General features: G+C 39.0%; 1 protein-coding gene across 3 annotated transcripts in view; it reads left to right on the forward strand.

Annotated features, from left to right (window-relative positions):
* Nucleotides 1–26,376, forward strand: part of DNAH5 (dynein axonemal heavy chain 5) — a 273,454-nt gene that overhangs the window by 160,909 nt on the left and 86,169 nt on the right. For all 3 annotated transcript variants that reach the window (XM_064596856.1, XM_064596857.1, XM_064596858.1), the window contains exons 47-52: nt 170–304; nt 9,645–9,767; nt 9,956–10,169; nt 11,451–11,674; nt 13,456–13,654; nt 22,267–22,439. In XM_064596856.1, coding sequence (XP_064452926.1) covers nt 170–304; nt 9,645–9,767; nt 9,956–10,169; nt 11,451–11,674; nt 13,456–13,654; nt 22,267–22,439 — 1,068 coding nt within the window. The remainder of the gene's footprint in view (nt 1–169; nt 305–9,644; nt 9,768–9,955; nt 10,170–11,450; nt 11,675–13,455; nt 13,655–22,266; nt 22,440–26,376) is intronic.

A 26,376-nucleotide genomic window follows, 5' to 3' on the forward strand; every position in this document is an offset into this window, starting at 1 on the left:
CTGATCATCATCTCTCTAAAGATCCTATCTCCAGATACAGTCACATTCTCAAGTACTGGGTGTTAGAGCCTCAACATGTGAATTTTCGACTTGGGGGTGGGGGGCACACTATTGAGCTCATGCTCATTGTATTGCATTCCTTGGATTTCTTTCTCAATGTCTCTCTTAGGCTGTGCTGCTAATTGGTGAGCAAGGAACAGCTAAAACAGTCATTATCAAAGGATTTATGTCAAAATACGATTCTGAAAGTCACATGATCAAGAGTTTGAATTTTTCTTCTGCAACCACCCCACTGATGTTTCAGGTACTGGCTCTTTGTTATGGTTCGTTAAGACCAAGTTTGTGACCAGCTTTGGTGGCTCAGCTCTCTTCACTATTCTGCCTGTGCCCATGAGCTTCGTCTGCACTTTCCCAGCCATGAGTGTACCTGCCATTATTCTCCTGCAGTAGAATCTCTCCCTAGTTGGATTATACTGTATAACCTTAAATGGTGGAGCAATAAAAAGCTTATACTGGGTGTCAAAAGCCTCAGTAGTGTTAAAAATATCCAGCAAAGCCTGCGAACATGTAAAATTCCAAACTGACAGGGGTATCATTTATTCCTGCATCCAAACCTGCCTGCTGTCCCTACCATCTGCTTTTCTGTGGGGGTTAGTATTTTTCTAGGCTTTAGGCTAGACACATGGGTCATCTTCGATGGGTCTCTCTTGAATCGAGGGCTGTTAGTGTTGCTAAAGAAATCGTTTTCACATCTCCTTCTTTCTCTTTGTTCTCCCTGTCCACCTCTGCCTAATTCACGTTTTCAGGATCCACACCAGGGTATTAGCCTAGAAAGACCCCCAGCTGGTCCAGTCTAATTCTCTTCCAGTCTTGCTTTCATTCCTCTTCCAGTCTCTGGTTCTTATATTGCCAATTTATCTTCTTGTTCCCTGACTGAACATTCCACAGTGACTCCTATCAGCAATTGTAGGAATAAATCTTAAAGCTAGGACATTGAAGATTTTACTCTATCATATCATTGGGGAGTAACAACAACAACAACAACAACAAAATCCCGCAAATTTGCTCTGATTTTGTCAGTGGAACTGCCAACAATGACCTGGGTTTGCAGTGGTGGGCTGGTTGTTTGCTCTTGTTCCTAAGTTGTCTAAGACGCTGTTGACACTGGGGAGGGAATCCTGTGTGTCCCCTCATGCTTCAGTTGTTTTCAAGTCACCTCTCATATCTGCTAGAACGTTAACACATTAATAAAAAGGACACATTTCATACATTGAAAATGGAAGGGAAATTTTTAGGAGAATCCCAACCCAAAGAACCTTGCTCTTGATTAATTTTGTTGTTCTTTAGCTGTTGGAATGAAAATATCAAAGAGCAATGAAAATAGTTGACAACATGGCTACACCGTGACTTCATATCACTTAATGTAATTGGTGACTGCAGAGTGCCAATAAGCTAAGACCATTGATTGAGTTTCTAAATAAGACTGTCAGCTACATTGTGCTCCTCCTCTGTTAGAGATGGAATTTCCAATACTGGCTAGCCTTCTATCAAACGAACGCCATTGACAGTGTGGTGATGCGAAGGAAGGTGTGAATGGAAGGTCAACCTCAAATTGCAGAGACTCAGCTGTGGTATTTTTGTGTTTGGGGGAGAGCACCTTAAATTATCCTAAGCTGTCAGGATGCTAACATTTTACACATTCCTTTGATACTGTTTCACGTGTAAAGAACTTTTGTTAGTTTTACTCTAGGAGAACATCCTCTTAAAGGTTATAATTTTAACTTTATTGGTGGATGCAGGTTTTAAAACCTTAAATCAAAGTGCAACATTTTTTTTCCCCCTTTATGTTGGGTAATTATCTAGCTATTCACATTTCTTGAGACTGGATTACATCTTTAGGTTTCTAATGCAATTCTGGCAGTAACAACCTGGACTTTAGACTAAAGACTTCACAGGTGAAGGACTCAACGCCCCCACAAGCCTTCCCTCACTTCAGATATCAGCCCCATGCCTGGGTTTCCAGGCCACCAGCACTTCTGAAGAACTGACTAGAAATTTAGCGGCTCCTATGACTCTCAGTTTCCGCAATTCACCAGAACGACTCTCAGAATTTAGGAAAGTGCTGTGCTAATGATTATGGTTTTATTACAAAAGATATGACTCAGGATCAGCCAAAAGAAGAGATGCAGTAAAAGTCAATGGTTGGGAGGGTCCTGACTGTAAACATTCTGTGTCCTCAGAATGCATTATCCTCCAGGCACTTCAGTGTATATCCCCAACCAGGGGGCTCACCTGAACTACAATCTCCAGAGCTTTTTTTTTTTTTTTAAAGATTTTATTTATTTATTTGAGAGCGAGAATGAGAGAGAGAGAGCATGAGAGGGGGGAGGGTCAGAGGGAGAAGCAGACTCCCTGCCGAGCAGGGAGCCCGATGCGGGACTCGATCCCGGGACTCCAGGATCATGACCTGAGCCGAAGGCAGTCGCTTAACCAACTGAGCCACCCAGGCGCCCAATCTCCAGAGCTTTTATTGGGTTTTATTACATAGGTATGATTGATTGAATCATTGGCCATGTGCTTGAACTCAATCCCAAGCCCCCTCCCTTCCTAAAAGGCCAGTTGATACCATGTGGTTCAAATCCCCAACCCTCAAATCACATGGTTGGTCTTTCTGGCAAGAGTAGTCTGAGAGACTAACAAAGAAAACCCTATTACTCAGGAAATTCCAGGTGTTTAAAGGCTCCCTCCTAGGAACCAGGGACAAAGGCCAGCCAAATTATTTAGTATGTAAGAAGACCTTGTCACTGTATTTTTATTAGTAACTCTTGGTGTTTTTATTAGTAACTCTTGGTAACCTAAAGTACTCCTTTAAGGTGGTAAGGATCTGTAGGCTATGTTTCTTTAACAAGGGACATTTATTAATTTCCTGGAAAAAGGCATATTTTATCTAGAAAGCAACTTGTTTGTTGACGTAAAAATTCATAAACTATGTATAAATTTCTAGAAGTCATACCACATTGAAATATAATAATTAGGATAACAATAAAGCAGGCTTTCAAAACACAAAAATCTGTATTCTTTAGGATCCCATTATCTGATTCACAAGTACATTAGCCCAGTTCCTTCCTACGCTGGTGTGAAGGTGACATTGACACTTTACTGTTTCTTTTTCCTCTCAGAAGCATCATAGGATCATGTACTCTGTTTAGTGCCTATTTGGACTGCTGAGTATCCAAGCTTTCTATTAAGCTAGACTCATTAATTTTAGAAAGCTTTCAATTAGCCAAACCCCTGGAATTAACTTTCTCACTGTAATTTTCAGCTGTTCATGCTGAAGTGAGTTCTGTTGGAGATGAGCATTTGTCTCACGATCTCCCACTTAACTGGATCTACACGAAACTGAGATTGTAGATGTGAAGACAGATACTGTGCATCCCGTCTGTGGTACCAGGATGGCATATAGTCCAGTCAAGGCCGCACGTCTGTTTTTTGACTGTTTTCATTTGGGGTTCTTTTGTTTTTCCCATGGGGTCACATTCAGATTTTTCATCAGCAGGATGACTGACCATATGTCCCTCTTTGTCTGGGGATAGTCTAGCTTAATTCCATTGTCTTGAACTAATAATTAATGGCATCTCTGTTACTATCAAAAGTGTGTAGTTTGGGCAAAAATTGTATGGTCATCTTATTGTTTTGGCTAAGGGAATTCAGTTGGTCTTTTAGAGAGAGATCTCAATTTTTTTCCAAAACAAATATTATTTTAAGGGTTTTCCCCCCTATTTTTAAAATTTTTATTAACACATAATGTGTTATTTGTTTCAGGGGTACAGGTCTGTGATTCATCAGTCTTACACAATACACAGTGCTTACCATAGCACATACCCTCCCCAATGTCCATCACCCAGCCACACCACCCCTCCCACCCCCCTCCACTCCAGCAACCCTCAGTTTGTTTCCTGAGATTAAGAGTCTCTTATGGTTTGTCTCTGTCTCTGGTTTCATCTTGTTCCCCCCTCCCCCATTTTTGAAAGTAATCTATACATATCTTAAAAAATGTAAACAATACAGAAAGATAAGAAAGTTTCTCTACAGAATTTTTGAAGATTTATCTTTTCTAAAAATAATCTTAAAGTGTTTTGAATATAACCATCTTACAAATGGTTGCATAGCAATAAGTTTTGTTTTTAAAAAAATGAGAATCATAGAGCCTTGAAAGAAATTCCACATTTTTTTCTTAGACTCAGAGCCACTTTTCCAAATGAAATCTTATGCAGAAGACTAAGCTATAAAACAGGTAACCATAGATTTGCTTTGGTGGAATTGGGCTGGGCTCCTGAAATCCTTCCCAACTTTATCCTTGCTTCCTTCAGGGGCCCCTATGATTGCATAGAACTCTTCTGACTCCTCAGAGCATAGTTTGAAGACTAGTTTCCAGAGAAGAGTCATAGGCAATTATACATGAATGTATTTTTCCATGGTAAAGCTCTCTAAAAATGTCAGGTTTTATTGTTACTATTAATGCACTCAGGTGGAGGGATATCAAGTCCTTATTTGTGTTCACACAGTTAGTTGGTACCAGAACCTGGTGAAAAACCAGGTCCCCATATGTTTTGCTGTTCACTCATATGCCTCCTTCCAATGACTTTTCTTTATCCACATTAATATTCAAATGACTGATTTATCACTTAGTGCAATTGTTTTATGTGTTACTGTATTTTCATATTGTTTTACTTTTAAACGTGCTGTTGAGAATTTTAAACTTTACTAATGTAAGACTGTTTTCATTTGGTTTAGTAACTTATAATACAAGGGGAAGATCTTACTTAGGCAGTAGATGTCTTAATAAAGAACATAAGCTCTCCATTTTTATCTTTTAGCTAAATAGCTGATACATAGAGGCCTAAAATTAAGCATATTTTATATTTTAATTAATTAATTATTTTAAAGAGCAGAAGGAAACTTTTATTATTCTGAGTTCTAAGGTATTGTAAACATGAAATAAAAACAGGATACTATAAAAAAATAAACATTTAGAAAACCAAAGAGAAGTTATACAAATATCCTATATTTTCTTATAATACCTTTCTGGTTTACTTTTTACATTTGTATCTCAAAATATTTCAATTTAATTAGGTGTAATATGTATGAAAATGATTTAAATGCTGACATATAGAGATAGGTATAGTAATAATAAAATATCTTTCATTTTTATAATGCATTAAGCTCATCAAGTGCTTTCACATATATAATTTATGGATAATACTCTTTTGTATATATACACACATACATATATATGTATTTGTGATTTAAATAACTTTATATACACTCCCAGTTGTGACCATGCAGGTTACGCAGATCTGTGATATGTCCTATTCACAGAGACAGTGGTGTGAATGGTAAACCCCAAAACTGGGCAGTGCACAACCTCCTCAACTGCACATGGCCCTGTCAATAGCCCTTCCAATGCGGTGTTCCTCCCTCTGTGTGGTTGGGGAAACAGACGTATACACAGTCAAGTATAACAGGTGTGATAAATGCTGGTTATGGTGTAATCTAAGTATTGTAGAGCCCAGAGGAGGAAGGGAGTAGTTCCTTTAGGGGATTACAGAAATCAATGTAATGAAAGAGTTGACATTACTTGAAGAAATTCCATATTTATATTATATTAATATTATATTTTTTTAGGAATTATAGAGGCTGAATTGTCTACTAAGAAATTAACTCAGAAAATTTGTTATCTCTAGTTTTAGGGCTCCTAGCTTAGAATGGACAAGGGCAGCTTTCCTTATCTCCATTCCCGAGTCTGTCTGGATTTCTAACCTCCTAGTTTTTATTTCTTAAAATGCCACTGTCACAGCTTGGGTTAACTTTGATATGCCATGTGAGTGTGAGATAGGCAGACGAGAAAATCAGAATCTTCTCTAGGTTCCATACATTGCTTAAGATGATGTCATGCGGACTACTGTTCTCTGATTTCAGAGTAAAGTTTTTGTTTATTCTTAGAGAACAGCATAAACCACCCTTAGTTCAGGTCCTTGCTAGAGATCTCAATTTTATTAATCAATGGCTGAGTTGAGAGAAACAACATTTATGGATGGTCATTCATCTGAATCAATATTTGACAAATTGTGTTTGGCTGACGCTAATCGCGAGAGATTTTTTGGCTCAGAAATGGCTACTCTAGGAATATGTAAATAAGGATCTCATAATGCACATTAGTCTGTAAGCTGAGCATCACTTTATGGTGTGTGTTTTATTGCTAACTGAATATGAATGAATGAAGACTACGAGGGACCAGAACAAAGAGACTGAGGAGTGTTTAGAGGTGAGACTGGATGTGTAAGTGGGGACATTATGGAGTTCTTTGTAAGTTGTTCCTGGGGAACCAGTGGAGTGGCGTGGGGTTCCACTGCCCTTCAGAAGGTTCATTCTGGCTGCAGAGGGGAGGATAAGATGGAAGAGGTACGGGTGTCCTCAGAGAGACCCAGGAGGAGAGGGAGGTTGGGCTGGACCAGGTAACAAAAGGCAGCATGGAAGTAGCATGAGGATGGGTTCAAGTTGTGATCAGGAAGCACAACTGTTGTTGGCTGGATACATGTGGTTGGAAGAGAGGGACGGAAGAGAGAGAAGAAAGTTACAGATGACCCCCAGGTTTCTTTTCCTCATTTACTATATCAAATATATGTTTTTAAAGATTTATTTATTTCAGAGAGGGAGAGAGAAAGAGAGAACGCAAGAGCAGGGGCAAGTGCAGGGGAAGAGAATCCTCAAGCAGACTCCGCACTGAGCATGGAGCCTGACTCGGGGCTTGATGTCATGACCCTGAGATCATGACCTGAACCGAAACCAATAGTCGGATGCTTACCCGACTGAGCCACCCAGGCATCCCTGTATCAAATATTTATAAATAAGTGCAGTGTGCCAGATACCTTTCTAGACACTGAGGATGCAGTGATGAGCAAGATAAACAAGATGCCTTCCCTTTTTACATTCTGGTAGGAGAGACAGACAATACTCTGAGGAAAAAAAACCACCTGTTTTTGTTAACTGGATTGTGGTTATCTCATCTAAAACAGTGGATGGTTGTCTCCCCCAGATGAAGGAGATCAGAGAGAGTGTGGGTGGCAGAACACTACAAAGATTATCAGTAGTTCTTCAGACTGATTTTTTTTGGGGGGGGGAGACAGAAAATTCTGGATAAAATTACAAATCACACAATATAGATAATGTATATGATTTTTTAAGAAGTTTCCAGGACTTACTGGAGGAGGCAGCACTGAAGGGGGGGAGCAGTTTAAGAGGTCGTGGTATTAATTCCCATTAATTCCCAGGACAAATAACAGTCCTCAGGCATGTCACTCTTCAGGGAGGAGATACATTCAATAGCAATATTGAAATTATGAGAGAAAGGATGTATTGATGTTAGATGGGTAAGTGTTCGGATGGGGCAATTAGGTCATTGATGCCACTCCCTGAAATGAGTACCCAGCAGGGAGTGCAGACTTTGGGGTAAGAAGCATTTATGTTTGGATATGTTGATTTTGTGATGCTATGGATCATCCATGTGGGGAAGTCCAGCTGGAGAGACCAGTCACATATATGGTTTTCCCGAACAGTTCCCAATAGATAAATGATGGAGTAGAACCTGCAGTTATTATATTTCAGGCCTTTAGAAGGTGTCCCCAAACTTCAAATTATGCATTAGATAATGACTTAATGGGTAGCAATTCTAAAAACAGAAAGGTCTCATCTCCAGGGTCACAAGCTATTTCATTTTACTCCCTCCCTTGTTTTTGTTTTTGTCAGCTTAGCTCTTTTATGGCATATATAGCTTACTAGTAATTTCCCTCTTATTTCAAAAAAAAAAAAAAAGAATAGGGTCACAATGAAGGGGAAGCAAGTGCAGGTATGGGGCTATTACTACATATTATCCCACCTATGGCCTTTTAGCTCTTAGATGGCCCCCAAGACATAAAATCTTCATGTGCTGTGAGTTCTCATTAATAGACAAGGGAATGTCTGGAAGGCTCTAGCTTGCCATAGGGAGGTGTCAGGAGATTATTAATTGCCTTATGCATTTAAATTCATTGAAAAGCAGAGCTAAATTTAGCCTAGTACATTACTTTAAACAGCTTGCTTTTATATCAGGGGAATAGGAAATTCTTTTTGGCATTGAACTGTTGTCCTGAGAGATTTATTTTGTAATTGAATGAGTTGTGATATATTTATATATCTTTATATTTGGAAATGGTGAAAAAATTTCATATCTCTTGCCATTATTCATTAAAATGGTGATGGAAAATTATAACTTGATATTACCAACTGCAAAGATTTCCAAGGACAAATATATAGATTTTTGCTTATATGTGGCCTTATTTTGTGGTTGTATCTTGGATTACTAAAGTCATTCTTAACTGATTTGCTTTTTATCATGAAATAACTAAGCTTTTTTTTGGATAGGAGAAGAATGCATTTTATTGCAATAAACTGCCGCTTTCTCCTACATTTATACATCATCTTTAACATGACTTAAAATCATGAATCAGTAGATTACTACAGTGGTAGGAATGGAATGAGGCCTTTGAGACTGAGTTTCTAGAGCGTGAGAACCATGAAGGCTTTTCTGTTTTCTTTGTGGTGTTCGCTCTGGTTACTCAGTTCATGCATTTTGAATGACTGGTTGATTTCCAAGCCACATGGTACTCACATGGAAATGATCATACCGTGATCAATAGTCTGGGCTCCCCACCCCGCCGAATCTTCCTCTTACCTCTTCCAATGCTCCTTCCATCAGTTTTTCTTTAAATTGAGGAATAGTTGACCCATAATGTTACATTAGTTTAATCAGTTGTAAAGTTCTTTTTCATATTGCTAGGGAAGTTTTTGTTTTTGTTTTTTAATAGAGCACAGTGTAGTCTTCTTTACCACCTAAACTCAGAATGGAGAGATGAGAAAGACACGTGGGCATAGTTTGCAATTTTGTCTCAGGGGCTGAGAGGTGATTCACTCTGATTCCTTCAGCCCTAAAGCACTGTATCTGGATTGTGTTTGGCTCACTGGCAGCCTTCTCAATGGAAAGCGAGCAGTCTTCTGGTTGTGGCAGGCTGTGTGGCTCTGAGTACAGACCTAAGAAACTTCTTGGGCAGTACAGGGAAACTGTGGAAGGGCTAAATTATTCTTTGAATAATGGGGCTGCGGGATAGAGTATCATCAATGTAGGAACAATAAGATAAAAATCTGTAGAAATGGACCAAGGAGTCCCATCCCACTCAAAATGTACAGTAATTAGAATTTCATTTACTCCTAAATTAAAGCAGATTTTCAAGGGGAAAGAGGAAGATGGGGGTGGGTACCCAGACTATTGATCACCGTATGATCATTTCCATGTGAGTACCATGTGGCTTGGAAATCAACTGCATGAACTGCATGAATTAAAACGCATGAACTGAGTAAACTTTTCAAAGATTAACATTATGGCAAGATAATTTAGGTACTTCATGCCCTGATTTCCAGAACTAAAAAGAGTTTTGGGGTTGTTTGTGAGTAATTCCCATCAATTCCAATGTTCCTAGATTTTAAAAATAATTTACCGTGTCTTAGAGGATATTTTCACAAATCTTTCTGTTGGCTTTCTTGTTTCACAGAGGACAATAGAGAGCTATGTGGATAAGCGTATGGGTACAACATATGGTCCTCCTGCAGGAAAGAAGATGACTGTTTTTATTGATGATGTGAATATGCCAATAATCAATGAGTGGGGAGATCAGGTATATTGATCCTATCACACGCTTCATTTCAATTCAACATTGATTTACTCTTTGAGGAGTAAATATTTTCCCACTTTTTTCAATATGCAGTTCCTCAGTTCCAATAAAGTCCATTATTTGGAAACACTCGAGTTAGTTTCTGGGATGTAAAGGAGTGACCTTTTAATTATGAAAGTTGTCTTTCTTAGGTTACTAATGAGATAGTACGACAGCTGATGGAACAGAATGGATTTTATAACCTAGAGAAGCCTGGGGAGTTCACCAGCATCGTGGATATCCAGTTTTTGGCAGCCATGATCCATCCTGGGGGTGGACGCAATGATATACCGCAAAGACTCAAGAGGCAGTTCTCTATATTTAACTGCACGTTGCCTTCTGATGCTTCCATGGACAAGATCTTTGGTAAAATGGTGACAGTGGGGCATGGGGAGGGAAGAATATCTGCTTGCAGTCCAATGAGAAAATATCCACCCAGAGGTCAACACAGAAGGGGCATTGGGTGGCTCCTGAGTCTTTTACCCTCATCACTCTCCAGTTGTGTTTATATCAGGATTTTGTTTCCATAAGGATTTGTGATATCCTGAATTGGGTGCCTAGGCAGATCTTTTCTACCTTTGTTTTTCTTGAAGTAACTGTTGCTAGCTTCTTAGGCAAGGAGGTTAAACATTAAATGAACAAGGACATGATGAGATTGTTTCCTCATAGATATACCTATATGAGGTCAGAATTGATAGAATACCATGCCAAAAGTTTATGTAACTGGTACTTTAACCAAGCCCTATAATGATTTTGGCCAAAGAAATAATTTTGCCTATAGCAGAAATTATCCAGTGTCTGATCTTCAGAGTAATTTGTAGGATTGAAATAAGTTATTGATTGGTTAAATAGGTAGTATTTCAGAAATAATATCATTGAAGAAACACTAGCCCAGTAGATAACTATGATGATTTGAGTAATGAAAAGAGTTTACAGTTGATTTTGTAGTTACTCTTTGCAGAAAAAGAGTGTAAAGTTATGTACGCATTGTATTAGGTATTAATTTACCACTTCTGAAGCTGCTACTGAGAGAAAACTCATTAGGATTACCCTAATTAATTTCTGGCAGACTAAAATGTCATCTCAGCACCCTGGGCTAGTGGAGTATGGCAGTATCTGCCTTCCATTGTGGCAGTGGACAGAAGTTTGGAAGCCAAATGATATGTGAATGATCTAAACCTGGGAAAAGTACAATGATCCAGAAAAAAAATGACTATTATCAATTTTAATTATTCTTTTTGCCTAGAAAGTTTTACATGTAAAGTAAATTAAAATATGATGCATGGAAGGCAACAACAGAATGGAGAAATCTTAAGGGTTCATGAAACCTCCCTTTTTCTTATGTCTTTATAAGGCAACTGTATGTATTTAACATCACTCACTTGGTAATATTGAATTTTTCAGCTAGAGCTTTCAGGAGTCTTTCTTAATCAACCTTTCAGTATTTAAATGCTAACTGACTTGAACCTGTATCTATTTTTTAGATTTAAAAAAGTAAGAGAACATCAATATAAATTTCTTTGGTATGTGGCCATCTATTAAAATGTGTATAATATTTGTGCCAACTCTACATTATAATGGTTTTCATTTTAATTTCACTGACTTGAACCATCACGGAAAATGTGATGACTTTTTTTCCTCTTTCAGGTGTTATTGGGAGAGGCTACTACTGTGCTCAGAGGGGCTTCTCAGAAGACGTGAGAGATTCGGTGATGAAACTGGTTCCCCTCACACGCCAACTGTGGCAGATGACCAAGATTAAAATGCTCCCTACACCTGCAAAATTCCATTACATATTTAACCTTCGAGATCTTTCCAGGATCTGGCAGGGCATGCTGAACACCACCTCAGAGGTTATCAGGGAACCAGATGTAAGTGATATATAGGAGGGAGACAGATGGCATCGTTATTTATCCTATGCCCTAAATATTACTCGTAATGTAGTTTTTAGTGGAATGATGAAAGATTTGGAATGTTTCAGCATGGATATTCTTTTTTTTTTTTTTTTTGCTACTTTTCAACTAATATAAATAAGGGAGAAGTATATCAGAAAATTTCTTTTAAAAATTCCAATTAAATTAAATTTATGTTTAAGGAAATAGTATACACAATTATTTTCTAATGTATGGAATAAAGGAAACAATGGATCTTATTTTCCCGTTATAAGATATCTTCCTTATACTAAATAATGGAAAAAATCACTCTTGATTTTGTTACATAATAGTCTTCATATTTTAAACTTGACATTTTAACTTTAAAAAAGTAATTATCTTTATAAACATTCAAAGTTGAAGAGACCATTTTGTTGTTAATAATCCTCAATCTTTCCAAGTAACTAGATGTGCTGAAAGAATTTCGCTTATTGGTATAATTGAAAAGAGGCAGAAAAGTAGAAAGTTCATTTGGCTGAAAAATGAGCATTTTTACACACACTTGAATATAAAAGTTCCTAGCATTAAAAGAATTCCCTTCAAACTAGAAACCTTATGGAAAAATCCAGTATGTTTTTTTTCCCCCAAAGCATGGCTGGTGTGCTCAGGCTTAGGTAACCTTGGCTTCTCTTGTAGTTTTATGGAACCAAGGAGGTAGTTAAACAAGTGGGTTTTAGGGCCTTGTCCACATAAACACACAGGGTCAGCTGAGATATCCACCAAACTGTCACTAGACATATCAAGTAGTGACTATAAAAAACGCCAACTTCGCCCCAGATAACTCACAAAGTAGGTAATGACGCTGGCTGACTCTAAGACAAGACATTTCGGGGAAAACTCACTGTCCTTGTTACAGAGAACAGAGAGTCATTTTAAGCAGCAGGGAACATTTTATCTTGATTTTTTTCCCCTCAGATTTATTGACAAATTAATGGTAATGCAGAATGCATGTCCCCAATATTATTTTTTTGAGTAGCCATTTTTTGATGCTTACTTTAAATCTCCATAAATAGTTCCAGCAATCGTTGAATATATATTACTAAGTTCCTTTTATATTTTTGTAACCAAATAGCATTTTATCATTAGTAATCGAATGGCTTAAAAACCTCCTAACCAGCAAAATTCTAGCAAGTTAAGAAATTTCCATCAGTCTTTCAAATCAAATGAACTTGCTATACAAACAGGTGTCTAGAGCAGTTAACTTCCTCAACTTCCAGCTAACTTTGCACCTTGGATTATGTAGACTAGGTAGATTGCTTTGTTCAGATAATCCAGATTTTTGCTACAAATTTCCTTCACATTGTGTTAAGTAGATATACCTTTGTAATATCTCCATTGTATACATGAGAACTATTTATATCCTACATTTTATATTACGCTCTGGCCACATGAATGCAGGTGTCTTATCCAAACATACTAATTTATCACAGACTTAAGACTTTTACATAAAATATTACCTTGTTGGTTATTCAGAGTGGTTTTAGTAGTTTGTCTAGGGATATTTTCATTTTAATTTAAAGACTGAAAATGAATAGACACTACTCTCTATTTGATATACTTGAATGAGACCAATTTGAAATGAAGTTAAGTATGTTTTAACCTCAAGTTTTTAAAATGTAGCATCTTGGATCAGGAAGGATGGTGCTCTGTAATTCTGTCAACTTGATTCCCAACTGTGGCAAATAGAAACGAGTAACATATTTTAATTATACTTTCGACAGGAACTGTTACGGCTGTGGAAGCATGAGTGTAAACGTGTTATAGCTGATCGTTTCACGGTGTCCACTGATGTGACCTGGTTTGATAAGGCTTTAGTAGGTTTGGTGGAGAAGGAGTTTGGTGAAGAGAAAAAACTCTTGGTGGATTGTGGAACTGATGCTTATTTTGTGGACTTCTTGAGGGACGCACCTGAAGCTACAGGTAAACTATTGAGCGGAATTAGAAATTCCCCAAAGGGGTACCTGAAGACAGAATGTTCAGTTGAGGGATGTTGGATTTCTGTCTAGTAAGCTTCACTGAAACAAGCCGGAGACATTGTAGGTGCTCAGTAAATATAGACCAAGTGGATACTCCTGGAATTCAGAGATGAGCCATTTTTATGCATATTAGTCTCGCACATTAAGGTAGATTTGGGAGGCAAGACAGGGTAGAAGAAAGTGCCCAGGACTTATAGCTGTCACACAGAGGTAGGTTTGAGGAAGGGATCTACCACATAGTAACTGGGCGAGTCTGTGAGTTTTCTTGAACCTCATTCTCCTCATTTATGAAAATGGAAATATTAATATATGTACCATGGGGCACTGTGGGGAATAAATGAAATGTTATCTGTATGGTGGCTTGGCAGTCTGCCAAATGAAAGGTAGCAAAAATAATGATAATTATTATTCAGGTCATCCTGATTGTTAAAAATAGATAAACCTCAGATATCTGAGAAGACCATTGCCTATAATTGGGAAGAGATGGGCGACGTGCATATAAGCTTTCGTGGTTATGGTTCTATAAAAAATGGAGATGTATATTACTTTTCTTCTTATGAAAAAAATAGTGCTCCAGTTACTTCTTTCCCTCAGAAATAACTGAGCTTAAGTAGAATATTTTCTTTCATTTAATTACCTCTTTTAATACTGAGGGTAAATTTTAAATTAATTTCCATATTTAAAAAGGCATACTTAAATTCATGCTATTTATATCTTCTAAATGGTTGAAAATGACCATGCAGCACCTTTCTAGATTTGATAAGGATGTATTTGATCTATCAAAAGTTTCCAAGCGACAGTTCCAAAAGGAGGTTTACTGCTGGCTATGCAGTTGGAGGGATCCTTCCACAGAAAGAAGCTGACACATTTTATTTTAAATGAGGTCACACACATACAAAAATCCTGTAAGTGTAAGAGCATTTAAAATTAGAATTTATGTATCTCATTTTCTCTAATTCAGAAGGATAAATAATTAGAATTTATGTATTTTGTTTCTTTTAATTCAGAAGGCTAAATTATTGAATGATGGTTTTCGAGGAGCAAAGCACAATTGCGTTTTTGGGGGGTGGTCATGTTGGAGGCAACAGCTAACCTTTTTTGACTTCAAAGCCCTTTGTTTCTCAAAGCTTGAGTTGAACATTTATGAAACACTGAAGGGACTATTGAAATTCAATTAGTGAGAGCTTTGCAAATAAGCCAGTCTTCATGATTATGTTACATCAGTTTTCTTGCTTTGTCATAAAAAGGTTAATATGCTATTATATTAGGACAGGGTCAATTGAAAATAATTATGTACTGTTAGATTTGGAAGAGCCACTCACTCTTCTAGTACCCAGTGAATTTCTAAGTTGTTATTGGCATATTCAACTCATGTGTCACTTTTTTTCCTGTTACTGATGTTAACTGATGGAGAACTAATATATGCCCAATTTAGCTTTCTTTTAGCATTATGCTTTATATTCAAAGATGGAAAAGTGTTACACTGGTACATTATGTGTTTCTAATTTTTTAAAAAAGTATATTGATTTTAGTACATCTTTTCTCAGTGACATAATTCATTTATTTAGGAAATCATTATTCTACCCTCTACCTCCATTCCCCCAAATTCACTTCTGTCTTCACTACTAACTTGAAATTCCTGATTCATAGGAATTTCCTGAACAAATGCAATGACCTTTTCCTTTTTTTCTTATTAAAAAACCTTTTAAGTCTTGACCTCTCTAACTGATTCTGACATTAAATCCCTACTTTTTTGACCTTCATTTTGACCATTAAGCGAATACCCCTGGAAGATTCCTTGAAATGCCAATACTCGGTTATGGATTTGGGTTAAATTCAATATATATGACATTATTTGAAATAGGCCCTTTCTAGACAGGAAAGAACTAAGACTAGGTAGGATCACAAGAATTCCAGTGCTTTTACTATTGTTTGCTTACTTTTTTTTTTTCTTTTAAAGATTTATTTATTTACTTAAGAGAGAGACAGTGAGAGAGAGGGAGTGCCTGCGAGTGGGGGGAGAGGCAGAGGGAGAGAGAGAATCTCAAGCAGACTCCCCGCTGAGCATGTAGCCCATGGGGGCTCCATCCTAGGACCCTGAGATCATGACCTGAGCTGAAATCAAGAGTCAAACACTCAACCAATGGAGCCACCCAGGCACCCCTGCTTTTCTTTTTTTTAAAATTTTATTATGTTATGTTAGTCACCATACAGTACATCATTGGTTTTTGATATGGTGATCCACGATCCATTGTTTTCGTATAACACCCAGTGCTCCATGCAGTACGTGCCCTCCTTAATACCCATCACCAGGCTAGCCAATCCCCCCCCCCTCTAAAACCCTGTTTGTTTCTCAGAGTCCATAGTCTCTCATGGTTCATCTCTCCCTCCAATTCCGCACCCCCATTTTTCCCTTCCTTCTCCTAATGTCCTCCATGTTATTCCTTATGTTCCACAAATAAGTGAAACCATATGATAATTGACTTTCTCTGCTTGACTTATTTCACTTAGCATAATCTCCTCCAGTCCCATCCATGTTGATGTAAAAGTTGGGTATTCATCCTTTCTGATGGCTGAGTAATATTCCATTGTATATATGGACCACATCTTCTTTATCCATTCATCTGTTGAAGGGCATCTCGGCTCTTTCCACAGTTTGGCTATTGCGGACATTGCTGCTATGAACATTGGGGTGCATATGGCCCTTCTTTTCATTACATCTGTGTCTTTGGGGTAAATACCCAGGAGTGCAATTGCTGGGTCATAGGGTAGCTCTATTTTTAACTTTTTGAGGCACCTCCACACTGTTTTCCAAAGTGGCTGTACCAACTTGCATTCCCACCAACAGTGTAAGAGGGTTCCCCTTTCTCCACAACCTCTCCAACATTTGTTGTTTCTTTCCCTGTCCATTTTTGCCAGTCTAACTGGTGTAAGGTGGCATGTCAATGTGGTTTTGATTTGGATTTCCCTGATGGCTAATGATGATGAACATTTTTTCATGTGTCTGTTAGCCATTTGTATGTCTTCTTCAGAGAAGTGTCTGTTCATCTCTTCTGCCCACTTTTTGACTTGATTATTTGTTTTTTGGGTGTTGAGTTTGAGAAGTTCTTTATAGATTTTGGATACCAGCCCTTTATCTGTAGTGTCATTTGCAAATATCTTCTCCCATTCTGTGGGTTGCCTCTTTGTTTTGTTGACTGTGTCCTTTGCTGTGCAGAAGCTTTTTATCTTGATGAAGTCCCAAAAGTTCATTTTTGCTTTTGTTTCACTAGCTTTTGGAGATGTATCTTGAAAGAAGTTGCTGTGGCCGATGTCAAAGAGGTTACTGCCTATGTTCTCCTCTAGGATTTTGATGGATTCCTGTCTCACATTGAGGTCTTTCATCCACTTTGAGTTTATCTTTGTGAATGGTGTTAGAGAATGGTCGAGTTTCATTCTTCTGCATGTGGCTGTCCAATTTTCCCAGCACCATTTATTGAAGAGACTGTCTTTTTTCCATTGCATGTTTTTTCCTGCTTTGTCAAAGATTATTTGACCATAGAGTTGAGGGTCCATATCTGGGTTCTCTATTCTGTTCCATTGGTCTGTATGTCTGTTTTTGTGCCAGTCCCATGCTGTCTTGGTGATCACAGCTTTGTAATATAGCTTGAAATCGGGCAACGTGATGCCCCCAGATTTGTTTTTCTTTTTCAACATTTCCTTGGCAATTCAGGGTCTTTTCTGATTCCATACAAATTTTAGGATTGTTTGTTCCATCACTTTGAAAAATGTGATTGGAATTTTGATCTGGATGGCATTGAAAGTATAGATTGCTCTGGGTAGCATAGACATTTTAACAATGTTTATTCTTCCGATGCATGAGCATGGAATGTTTTTCCATCTTTTTGTGTCTTCTTCAATTTCTTTCATGAGTGTTTTGTAGTTCCTAGAGTATGGATCCTTTACCTCTTTGGTTAGGTTTATTCCGAGGTATCTTACGGTTTTTGGTGCTATTGTAAATGGAATCGTTTCTCTAATTTCTCTTTCTACAGTTGCATTGTTAGTGTATAAGAAAGCAACGGATTTCTGTGCATTGATTTTGTATCCTGCCACATTACTGAATTGCTGGATGAGTTCTAGTAATTTGGGGGTGGAGTCTTTTGGGTTTTCCACATAAGGTATCATGTCGTCTGCGAAAAGAGAGAGTTTGACTTCTTCTTTGCCCATTTGAATACCTTTTATTTCTTTTTGTTGTCTGATTGCTGTTGCTAGGACTTCCAGTACTATGTTGAACAATAGTGGCGAGAGTGGGCATCCTTTTTTTTAAATTTTTATTTTTTAAACATTTTATTTATTTATTTGAGAGAGAGAGAATGAGAGACAGAGAGCATGAGAGGGAGGAGGGTCAGAGGGAGAAGCAGACTCCCTGCCGAGCAGGGAGCCCGATGTGGGACTCGATCCCGGGACTCCAGGATCATGACCTAAGCTGAAGGCAGTCGCTTAACCAACTGAGCCACCCAGGCGCCCCAGAGAGTGGGCATCCTTGACGTGTTCCTGATCTTAAGGGAAAGGCTCTCAGCTTTTCCCCATTGAGGATGATATTCGCTGTGGGTTTTTCATAGATGGATTTTATGAACTTGAGGAATGTTCCCTCTATCCCTATACTCTGAAGAGTTTTAATCAGGAAAGGATGTTGTATTTTGTCAAAGCTTTTTCTGCATCAATTGAAGGGACCATATGGTTCTTCTCCCTCCTCTTATTAATGTGTTCTACCACATTGATTGATTTGCAAATGTTGAACCACCCTTGCATCCTGGGAATAAATCCCACTTGGTCGTGGTGGATGATCCTTTTAATGTATTGTTGGATCCTATTAGCTAGGATTTTGTTGAGGATTTTGGAATCCATATTCATCAGGGATATCAGTCTGAAATTCTCTTTTTTGATGGGGTCTTTGCCTGGTTTGGGGATTAAGGTAATGCTGGCCTCATAGAATGAGTTTGGAAGTTTTCCTTCTGTTTCTATTTTTTGAAACAGCTTCAGTAGAATAGGTATTATTTCTTCTTTGAATGTTTGGTAGAATTCCCCAGAGAATCCATCAGGCCCTGGACTCTTGTTTTTTGGGAGGTTTTTGATCACTGCTTCAATCTCGTTACTGGTTATTGGCCTACTCAGGTTGTCAATTTCTTCCTGTTTCAGTCTTGGCAGCTTATAGGTTTCCAGGAAGGCCTCCATTTCATCCAGATTGCTCAGTTTATTGGCATATAGTTGTTGATAATAATTTCTAATAATTGTTTCTATTTCCTTGGTGTTGGTCATGATCTCTCCCCTTTCATTCATAATTATATTAATTTCGGTCCTTCTCTTTTCTTTTGGATAAGTCTGGTCAGTGGTTTATCGATCTTATTAATTCTTTCAAAGAACCAACTTCTAGTTTTGTTGATCTGATCTACTGTGTTTCTGGTTTCTAATTCATTGATTTCTGCTCTAATTTTAATTATTTCTATTCTAATGCGTGGCTTAGGCATCGTTTGTTGCTTTTTCTCTAGTTCTTTAAGGTGTAGAGTTAGTTGGTGAATTTGGGATTTTTCTATTTTTTTGAGTGAGGCTTGGATGGCTATGTATTTCCCCCTTAGGACCACCTTTGCAGTATCCCATAGGTTTTGGACCGATGTGTTTTCATTCTCATTGATTTCCATGAATTGTTTAAGTTCTTCTTTGATTTCTTGGTTGACCCAAACATTCTTGAGCAGAGTGGTCTTTAGCTTCCAAGTGTTTGAATTTCTGCCAAATTTTTTCTTATGATTGAGTTCCGGTTTTAGAGCATTGTAGTCTGAGAATATGCAGGGAATAATCTCAATATTTTGGTATCGGTTAAGACCTGATTTGTGACCCAGTATATGGTCTATTCTGGAGAAAGTTCCATGTGCGCTCGAGAAGAATGAGTATTCTGTTGTTTTAGGGTGGAATGTTCTGTAAATATCTATGAGGTCCATCTGGTCCAATGTATCATTCAAAGCTCTTGTTTCCTTGTTGATTTTCTGCTTAGACAATCTGTCCATTGCTGAGAGTGGAGTATTGAGGTCTCCTACAATTAACGTATTGTTATCAATATGACTCTTTATTTTGGTTAACAGTTGGCTTATATAGATGGCTGCTCCCATGTTGGGGGCATAGATATTTACAATTGTTAGATCTTGTTGTTGGATAGACCCTTTAAGAATGATATAGTGTCCTTCTGTGTCTCTTATGACAGACTTTAGTTTAAAATCTAATTTGTCTGATATAAGAATTGCTACCCCAGCTTTCTTTTGAGGTCCTTTGGCATGGAAGATGGATCTCCATCCCTTCACTTCCAGTCTGGATGTATCCAGGTTCAAAATGAGTCTCTTGTAGACAGCATATGGATGGGTCCTGTCTTTTTATCCAATCTGCAACCCTGTGCCGTTTTATGGGAGCGTTTAGGCCATTCACGTTGAGAGTGATTATTGAAAGATATGAATTAATTGTCATCATGTTGCCTGTGAAGACATTGTTTTTATAGATTGTCCCCGTAAATTTCTGTTGTATATGACTCTTGGGGTCTTTCTCTTTTTATAGAACCCCCTTAATATTTCTTGCAGGGCCGGCTTAGTGGTCACATATTCTTTAAGTTTCTGTGGGTCGTGGAAGCTCTGCATCTCTCCTTCCATTCTAAATGAAAGCCTTGCCAGATAAAGCATTCTTGGCTACATGTTCTTCTCATTTAGTACCCTGAATATGTCTTGCCAGGCCTTTCTGGCTTGCCAGGTCTCTGTGGATAGGTCTGACGTTATTCTGATGTTCCTCCCTCTGTACATAAGGGATCTCTTCCCCCTAACTGCCCTTAAGATGGTTTCCTTGGTTCTAAGATTTGCAAGTTTTACTATTACATGCCGGGGTGTTGGCCTGTTTTCCTTGATCTTAGGAGGGGTCCTCTCTGCCTCTAGGACTTGAATGTTTGTTTCATTCCCCAGATTAGGGAACTTCTCAGCTACGATTTGCTCAAATAGATCTTCTAGCCCTCTCTCTCTCTCCACTCCCTCCGGGATTCCAATTATTGTGACATTGGAACGCTTCATGGTGTCACTTATTTCTCTGATTCTATTTTCATGGATTCTGAGTTGTTTTTCCCTGGCCTTTTTTCCCTTTTTATCTGTTATATTGTCTTCCAGGTCGCTTATTTGCTTTTCTGCCTCAGTTACCCTAGCTGTTAGATTATCTAGATTGGATTGGATCTCATTGATCGCATTTTTAAGTTCTGCCAATTCACCTTTTATTTCTGCCCTTAGAGACTCTATGTTGCCATTAATTGATTTCTCCATTCTAGCCATTGTCTTCACAATTGCTAGCCTGAATTCCATCTCCGACATTTTGGTTATATCTGCATCCATTTGTAAATCTGCAGCATAAGTCATAACCTCTGAGTCTTTTCTATTTTGGGAGCTCCTCCTCCTAGTCATTCTGTTGATGGGTGTTTGAGGGAATGTATAGAGTCCAAATTATTGACCAGAACGCAAGCAAGATGCACCTGTTTTCTTGGGACCTTAGGGTTGCTGGCCTCTTGTTTTCCCAGCCTGCCATGCTGTTACTCAGCGGGAGGGACCTGCCGCACTGTTACTCAGGCAACCCTGTTTGGGCGGAGTTGCCCTGCGCCCCTCTGGTGGGGGATGGGCTCAGCGGGAATCAGTTTTTGGGGCTTTTGTTCTCTGGTGGCTTTCCCTGGCGGCTTTCCGCATCTCTTTCACAAGTCAGAGCAGAAGAGACCGTTTCCAACCCTCTGCCTCAGAGCAGAGAGACCTCAGTCTGTTCTTCAGTGAGCTCTCCAGGCCACACCGTCTCCGTTTCTGTCCGTGCTGCTATAGACTGCAGCGGCCTGGGTTGTGCGCCCCTCCGCAGCGCTCCCAGTCCTGCCTCCAGGTCAGGCACGTCTCTGCCCTTTGTGCTTCTAAAACCGCCAGCTGCTCCCAGTTTGTGCACTTGCGACCCCGCCGCTCGGGGTTTCCGTCCTGGGGGCTGCAGTTTGCAGGCGCGACCCCACCGCTCCGGGTTTCCACCCCGGGTGCTGCCCTGGAGTCCTTTCCCTGCTGCTACTGGTCTGCGAGTCTGTGCCCCATCCCCAGAGTGCGAGGCTGTCGCTCACAGGCGGTGTGGGATCCCCACGGCCAGGCACCCTCCCGCTGCCGATTATCCTCAGATATCTGCCCACGGAATCATGGCTCCCTGCTTCGTACCTCAAAACCAACCACCTGCGATATTCTGTTTGTAGAGATCCAGATCTTCTTACATCTCAGGCTGGTTTTGTGGGTGCTCAGAGTGGTCTGGTAGATATCCAGCTCAATTCCGGGGACCCGTTGAAATAGGGTCCCCTACTCCTCTGCCATCTTTCCCCTGATCTATTGCTTTCTTTTCTTTTTAAAAATATATAATATGGCGTTTGGATGAAAATCGGTATTACTGAGTGTGAAATTGTCGAGCTATGAGTGTATTAACTTAGGTTGAAGGAACTAGTAAAGCCCGGTGATATGAAGAAAACAAATTCTTTTTCCCTAATACCAGGTGAAGCACCTCAGGAGGCTGATGCTGAAATGCCCAAAATTTATGAGCCAATTGAATCTTTTGATCACCTAAAGGAGCGCTTGAATATGTTCCTGCAGCTGTATAATGAGAGCATCCGTGGCACTGGCATGGATTTGGTGTTCTTCGAGGACTCCATGGTTCACTTAGTCAAGGTCAGTGGCCATACCCTGTGACACCTCCCCAGAGTGATGGACGCTTGGCTTCACACTAGAATTTTTTCCCTCCTCTTTCATTTTCATCTCCTGGAAGAATAGTCAGTTTGAAAATAAACTCAATGCCATATTCCAATTTAATTTTTAAACTGAATGCAACATGTCACACCTATAGGCTGAAAATCAGCTGAAATATCAGAGCATGGATACTTCAAATGTGTGATATAATTTTATTCAGTGTTGCTATTGGCTTCCAGCTCAGTGTTTTCACCACATAGAATGAATGTGGTTGACATCTGAGTTCAAAGCACAGGCAAAAAGTTTGCTTATTTTTTTGCATTATGCAAAAAAGAGCAGTAAAAAATAGTGCATAAACTTTGAAGACACTATGCTCAGTGAAAGAAACCAGTCACAAAAGGATAAATACTGTTATGATTCCACTTATTGGAGGTACTTAGTATAGTCAAAATCATAGAGACAGCAAGTAGAATAGTGATTGCCAGGGGCTTGGGGGTAGGGAGAATGCAGAGTGTTTAATGGTACAGAGTTTCATTTTTGCAAGATGAAAAGAGTTTTGGAGATAATTGTTGGTCGCACAAAAATATAAATGTACTTAATGCCATTGAACTATGTGCTTAATAGTTAAGATGGTAAATTTTATGTTATATATATTTCACCACAGTTAGAAATGATAATTAAAAAAGAATGCATAAACAATTGATTTTGAGCTGGATGAAAATTCTCTTAGAATTAAATCCACCAGGAAAGTACATTTTCCTTTCTACTTTGTCACAGGCGTCATTCCAGTATCTATTCATAGGAGAGTTGACTCTCAAAGATTGGAAGTAAAATATATTATTTATTCGATAACTTATGTGATCTAATTTCTCTGTGGTGGAAGATAATGCCATTTTAAATATGTTGTTGATATTCTCACTCTGTTGATGTCAGTTACTTTTTCAGACTACATCCTTTTAGTTAGAAAGAGGATAGCTCGAGGCTGTATTCCATTACTTAGGTTAAACCATAAGGAAAAATCTCATAATTATAAATTGTCACCTCTGATAATTACTGAATCTAGAGTTCATCTAGTTGACCCTCCCTTTGAAAGTAGAAGAGGGTGGGGAAGGCTGGAGTATGTCAGGGAGGAGGAGGAAGACAGAGTGGCCATTTTAGGTTGAGTGTCCCCCCACATGAGGGCATATAGCTTGGACATTCTGAATTCTCAGAGTCTGAGACATCTGTACTGAATTGTGAGCAAAAATGTCCTTCCAAATATAAATAATGACAGCAATTCTGTCATACTTACTGATTAAAAAGAAGAAGAATGAAAGAAAATAAATAATACCAAAGGCAACTTTATAACTAATGTCTTTTGGAGACAAAATCTGATATGCCTAGGATTTCCTAATGGCTCAGATTGAAGATGAGACTATTTGTGTTAGTCTTATGTTTGAGCTAGTTTTCTAGAACTCTCTCATTTCTATGTTTCATGCACAGACGAACGATGACCATTTCTTCACAATGTGGGGACTTGACATTTGAGGGTCGTGTGACTTAGCATAGGGTCTTTGACTATTTTCCCTCAATTTCCTTCTCAGCCTCTTGTGTCTGCTTTGGAATGGGCTGAAGAATTCGTGACTGGAGTTTTTGAGCTAAGATATAAGATATAAGCTAGGGTATAAGATATCCTAGGCAGACCTTCTCTTCTACTCTCTTGCTTCCTGGGGACAGTACATCCAAACTGTGTTGTGTGGATGTGAACCTTGAAATGTGTGACTTAGTCATAAGACATGATAAAAGTCAAGAGACAGAATTAAGATGAAATTAAGATGAAAACTGCAGCAAAACAAGTTGTGATATGAGACCAGACGTATTTCTTGATTCCCTTCTCCATTAAGATAAAGATTTTCTTTCAAAACACAGAGAGTATCTCTGTGATAGTTCTTTTGCCTCTTTGGTAAAGAATCAGACCATGGTGTGTGTGATTTCTCATGGTCTAACCCCTGCATAACACTCTAGCCTGTGACTTGTGCTCTGCTTGGCATGTAATCCAGAAAAATCAGCTACCCACGATGAAACATACCCTGCTTCCAGAGCACTTCACCCCTATGCCTTCCCAGCAAATGTTGCCTCATGTGGAATTTATTAATGTGTGTGTTTGTTTTCCCTTCTGGGCAATAAGCTCTGTGAGCGTGGGCATCCAATTTATTCACCTCCGTATTCACAGGATGGAGAATAGGCACACTTGAGATACTTGATAAATAGGTTTGGAATTTAACCCAGGGCCCAGTGTGGTCCAAAATTACCCTTTGCTGCCTCATCTCCTGATATTTCTGTACCTAGTACTGAAGTTACCCCTCTATAGGGATACCTCAGGCCTTTTGTTGACTCCGAGACTTCCTGCATCTCATTTCCTCTTTTTTTTTTTTTTTTTTAAAGATTTCATTTATTTATTTGACAGAGAGAGACACAGCGAGAGAGGGAACACAAGCAGGGGGAGTGGGAGAGGGAGAAGCAGGCTTCCCGTCTAGCAGAGAGCCTGATGCGGGGTTCGATCCCAGGACTCTGGGATCATGACCTGAGCTGAAGGCAGACACTTAACGACTGAGCCACCCAGGCGCCCCTCATTTCCTCTTCTTAAAATGTAGCTCAGCTCCTGACTGGCATGTCCCCTTCTTTGTATGAGGGACTTTAGTTATCTTTCAAGATCCAGATCACACTCCAGCTCCACAACTAAGACTTGCCTCTACCCAGCAGCACTGTTTCCTTCACTACATTCTTACCTGTTCCTGCATTCGCCATGGAATGTGTATCCCCACATTTCTGTTAATAGGTCTCTCTCCTCTGCTAGCATGTGAGCACCTGTGGGGCAGGATGGGCATTATTAATTTTTAAAATATTTGCTAAAGGGATTGAAAAATGAATATTTCTATCTCACAATCTGTGTAGAGTAAGACAAAAAAGTCCCATTTAAAGGTATTACTTGATTGTGTTTTCTCATTTAATTTCTATTTGTAATTAGACTATGAGTTTTTGAGTCTCTTTTAAACCCTTCTGCTTGCTTGTTCACGTCTATGTTCATTTGTAGTATATGGTTTGTTTACCATGTGCTAGAAACTAGGAACGGAAAATTTTAATATAAGACCTAGGCCTAGTTTCAGGAAAAGATGTTGGTGAACCTAATTAATTAACAACAATTATTTAAACCCTTAATATATTCACCAACACCAATGAAAGGAAATGGTTATGACAAAAACTGTATATTTTGAAAAATGTTAACCAAGGAAAGACACCGAAGATTCTAGTGTGGTTTTCGGTAGCTCCTTACCTGCCATATCTGTGCCTCTTGAAGGAATATCAGGGAAATAATATGAATAGACATTGGCAAATCATTCTTGCCAGTACCATTCCTTCCCTGCCTACAACAACTTTGGAGAGAATCGTGGGCAGGGTGAGTAGGGGCCTGGAAAGATGGGTGTGTCCCTCACCTATTCTGAGGGCTCTCAGATCCACAGCAGAGACAAGAAAATGGTCTTCATTTCCCAGGCTCACACTAAATTGGGGGGAATAATCTAAAAGACAAGAGTAGTCCCAACACTTTATTATACCTCAATAAGAAGAAAACAAGAGTAGTCCCAACAGGGTAAGTATTGCCCCTGCCAGATGAGGTAATCCTGAGAAAGGATGTTTAGCAATACACTGGCAGGATAAGAGCCCAGGTCACCCCAGGAGGCTTCCACCAGCTGCAGAGAAGTGACCTTTCTCAGCCCTGTCTCACTCTCTGTTATTATTCTATAGAAAAGTGAGTATCACAGTAATTCCCCAGGCTCAAACTGCCATTAGGAGGGAAAGAGAAAGAGTTACCATACTCCATGGAGTATGGAGAAGAAAGCATCAAGGAGAATCCTACACTGAATCCCCTCTAGGTGGGTGT

Source organism: Mirounga angustirostris, unplaced genomic scaffold (assembly GCF_029215605.1).
Source record: "Mirounga angustirostris isolate CCGP_5_RB_7025 unplaced genomic scaffold, mMirAng1.0.hap1 SCAF_7, whole genome shotgun sequence".
In the NCBI taxonomy this organism is placed as follows: Eukaryota; Metazoa; Chordata; class Mammalia; order Carnivora; family Phocidae; genus Mirounga; species Mirounga angustirostris.